At 36.8% G+C, this 2,504-nt stretch overlaps 1 protein-coding gene across 1 annotated transcript in view; it reads right to left on the bottom strand.

Annotated features, from left to right (window-relative positions):
* Positions 1 to 1,118, bottom strand: part of wars2 (tryptophanyl tRNA synthetase 2, mitochondrial) — a 44,942-nt gene extending 43,824 nt beyond the window's left edge. The window contains exon 1 of the mRNA XM_086220784.1: positions 977 to 1,118. Within this exon, the coding sequence (XP_086076910.1) occupies positions 977 to 1,081 (105 nt within the window). The 5' untranslated portion in view covers positions 1,082 to 1,118. The remainder of the gene's footprint in view (positions 1 to 976) is intronic.
* Between the last annotated feature and the right edge of the window lie 1,386 nt (positions 1,119 to 2,504).

Consider the following 2,504-nt stretch of genomic DNA (forward strand, 5'->3'; position numbering starts at 1 on the left):
ATTAGTGAGGTCATATCCTTGATCCATTTGATTGGGAGACATAAGGATAAGAATAGATATATTTCACAAAGTAAATTAAACAAAAACAGGCATGGGTTAAGAATGCTGAACCCCAAAACTTAAAGAAAATAAATAAATTTGAGTTTCAATCATATTTGAATCCTCAGAATTTTGCTAAATGGTTTTACTAAATCAAGATGTTTTTTTCACCAAGCAATGTCCAATCACATTAAGGATTTAGAGGATTGTAAGACCCCTAAAAATTGCCCAGGCTGAAACTGCAATTGCAATTTGATTATTTAAGCAGGACTACTTAAGAAAAGCATGTTGTAAATATGGCTTCAAATGCTTCTTCCGATTCAGATTCATACAGATTAACTGTAAATCCTACTTTTGTGAATTAAATTCTCCATCGAATCACGTTCAGAGTCTTAATCCAAATAGAGAAAGATGTAGGAAGTGGTGGAGGAACAGGTCAACAATACTCAAATAAGGCATTGTTTTGTTGTGTTGTGTTTTGTTTTGTTTTGTTTTGTTTTTTTTTGGGGGGGGGGGGGTCTCAAACATTGTATAGGTAATCATGTACTGTCCTATCAACTTACCGACAGACAGCCGGACCACGGTTACCACTCAACGTTTGGTAAACGATCACTGACATTACCTAAAAATGGTTACAATCCCGATTTAAACGCTATAAACTCACAATGAATTTTTAAAATGAGAACACAAGAAGCAGTTTTGGAGCAATTCTATACATCTATTCTTTGTTTACTAAACATCTATACTTTAACTGACAAAAGAAAACGATAAGGTGGTCCATTCATCTCAAACACGGTAAAATCTGCTCAGCTCATAATCGTTGGCAATGAAACTGTACATGAGGAACTGAGTGGACAAGACAACACACCAGCAACGTTTTCGCATGTGTCAGTATAAGTTTGACAAAACATATGAACAATTTTCCAGCAGTATTTACCTTATTTCCCATACTTGCTCCGGTACAGTGTAGTCCTTTGGAAGAAATCAGCTTCCTTGACATTCTGAAGAAATGTCTCAGTTTTGCTCGCGCCGGGATCGCCATCTTTGAATTGAACGTAATTACACTCTACGGTGGCTCTGGAAGTCCTAAACTCATTTCCGCGTTTCACATTGTGACATTTAAAGCCACGGTTTCACACGGACCAAAACGTTTTATTGCATTGAAAAACAAAAAAAATTCATTGCCAATGCAGTCATTTTTTTTTACATTTCATATTAGTAGGGTGAACACATGCTGGTGAAAATGATTAAATTTATTTTTTTTCCATGCATTCTATTAATGTTTTACAGCTTAATACCACAGAGAAAACATACCAGGGTCCTCCTCCTGAATTGAACAGGGCCTTAATATTATTAAAGTGCATTACTCTCAGATGACATGCCGTAATGACAGTTAAATCTATTTATTTATACATTACGATGCAAACAATAAATGCTGGTCATGATAGCGGGCATCTCTGTTATTATTCTTTCTTTGACTCTCCGAAGATGTGTGTTTGTTAATTAGGGCCTGAGCCAGTCCCTGGCGAAGACCCTATTATGTTTCGAAGTCACACTCGTTATCTATGCTATTCTAAAACACAAATCACAGAGAAGCATTTTAAATATTTGAGTACAGTTTGAAATGACATACAAAGTGTTAAGTTAGTTGTACACCAACTGTTATTGTGCTTTTAGTTTTTTTTTTTTATAAAAAGGAACATTATACTGATGTTTTTGTTTTTTGCATTTTCACTGAAAAATATTACAGACCTACAACTTAAGGGTCAAGGTTAGAGTCAGGCAGTCAGTTGAGATGGATAGGTTAAGGTTTAGGGAATGTATTACGTCGATGAAATTCCTCACAAAGATATAAGTACAAGCATGTGTGTGTGTGTGTTTGTGGAAGCCACTGTTAAATATTAAAGCTCTTATGCAGAAACTGACTAAACATATCATAGGGAGCCTGTGTTGTTGTGTTTTGCTTTGTTTTTATTGGGGATAATAAGGCATGCATCTAAAAGCTCCTTGTTAATGATGGTTTTTGGTGGAAGACAACCAAACATACAACATACAATACATTATCTTTCTCCAGTCTTCACCACTGGTCTTTTCATCTGTGTACACCACCATGAAATGAGACCTCCGTCCATGTTGTTATTCCACCCATCCATCCATTTTATATACTTTAAGGGTCAGGCGTGGTACACCCTAGATGGGTCGCCAGTCCGTCGCAGGGGCATCAGGAGCAATTAAGGGCTCAGTATCTTGCTCAAAGATAGTTCGACATGTGAGGAAGTGAGATTCGAACCATAGACCCTTTGGTAGTGGCTAGATTGCCACTCTACCTCAGGGGCGATGCTGCTCCCTGTGTTGTTATTATCTCAGCCAATATTTTCAGAGGAATTTATCAGTTAATTTGTCTGCCTTGTTTTTTGTTTGTTTTTCGGTCTGTCAACGGTATTATGCAAAACTATGAAGCCAAT

This window comes from Aulostomus chinensis, chromosome 12, assembly GCF_037954235.1.
Source record: "Aulostomus chinensis isolate RoL2024-O1b breed Wild chromosome 12, RoL_Achi_v1.0, whole genome shotgun sequence".
Taxonomy (NCBI): Eukaryota; Metazoa; Chordata; class Actinopteri; order Syngnathiformes; family Aulostomidae; genus Aulostomus; species Aulostomus chinensis.